At 38.0% G+C, this 1,244-nt stretch overlaps 1 protein-coding gene across 1 annotated transcript in view; it reads right to left on the bottom strand.

Moving 5' to 3' along the window:
- The window catches only part of LOC119590448 (plectin-like), a gene marked incomplete at both ends in the record, with an annotated part of 7,249 nt that overhangs the window by 2,969 nt on the left and 3,036 nt on the right, over window positions 1-1,244 (bottom strand). The window contains 3 exon segments of the mRNA XM_037939109.1: window positions 310-454; window positions 672-733; window positions 1,073-1,206. Coding sequence (XP_037795037.1) covers window positions 310-454; window positions 672-733; window positions 1,073-1,206 — 341 coding nt within the window.

The raw sequence follows: 1,244 nt of genomic DNA, 5'->3' as shown, positions 1-1,244 counted from the left end.
CGTTGATTCCTGTCATGGAAAAGGTTGGTTGTATATTTAAGTTCGTAAAATATAGTGGGTGTATCTGCCGTTTGTTTTAGGGGGTAATTGTAATTCTTGTATTGGCCAATTTGTATTCTTTGGTTATTTACTTGTTAATTAATTTTCGGTATTACCTTCCTTCCCTTTTATGTAGTTATGAACTGATTTTTCTCATGTAAGGTCATTTTTTATCATTTCTCCGTGCACTGAACCACGATTCTATCCAAATTCTGTATCGGAAACGCAACTCGAATACAGAATAATCATACCCCGCTACGCACAACAAACCTTCTTCAGCAGTTGATATTGTTGGTCCAGCTGGTCCACAATCCCCAGGAGGCCCTCATGTCGTTCGGCCATCTGCTGCGCCTCTTCCCGTAGCACAGCTAGACGTTCGCGTCTCCTTGTGACGTCACGTTCCTGCGCTATCAGTCTTGAAAGAACGGAGAGAGGAAAGGGTTACGGTTAAAAAGTGCTAATTGGAAAGCTGCTTGAAATGAGATACACGAAATACACGAAAGAAAAAAAAAATAACGTTATGAACGGTACTGTGACGTTGTCAAACACCCAAGACTGTGCCATAATAAAGAACAAACGAAACTATCCTTTAAGGAAATGATCAAATAATAATAGCTTTGTGTTTTTTTTACCTTGCAGAATCCTTTTCGTGTCTTATCTGCTCTTCTCTCACAAACTTCCTGGTATTGTAGACCTGAATAAAATAATTTTGTATAAAATTTAAAAAGGGACATTTCAACGTATAAAAACATAATTTTTTTTAACTGAAAGATAAAAAATAAGTAATTTGATGTATCTAATATGCAAGGCAAACGTTAATTAAAACATTGCATGACAAATATATTTACTCCAATCAATAGTATTTTTTTCTGCAGATTGGTTGCAGCCAGTGGATTATTCTACAAAGTTTCCTTCGTCTCTCTTGATTGCAAGAAAATAGTTCAACTTGTTTTTAAGCTGCAATAACGTGGTAAAGATATACTACTCTTAGCAATTAAAGTAAGAGAAAAAGGAAATCATATTCAAGACCAACCTCTGCCTTCAAACCCGCTTGTTGGGCTAGGAGCTTCTCCAGGTGTTGGTAGGAAGCAGAGTGATCTTCAGAGCGCTTTTGCAACACTAAGACATTGGCTTCCCAAGCTCTCTTCACACCTACAGCCTCGGACTCTGGCGGAAGATGGGAAGGACGTGAAATGAATAGCTGG

This window comes from Penaeus monodon, chromosome 27 (assembly GCF_015228065.2).
Source record: "Penaeus monodon isolate SGIC_2016 chromosome 27, NSTDA_Pmon_1, whole genome shotgun sequence".
In the NCBI taxonomy this organism is placed as follows: domain Eukaryota; kingdom Metazoa; phylum Arthropoda; class Malacostraca; order Decapoda; family Penaeidae; genus Penaeus; species Penaeus monodon.
The sequence above is the reverse complement of the archived record's forward strand: the minus strand, read 5'-3'. Positions and strand labels throughout refer to the sequence as shown.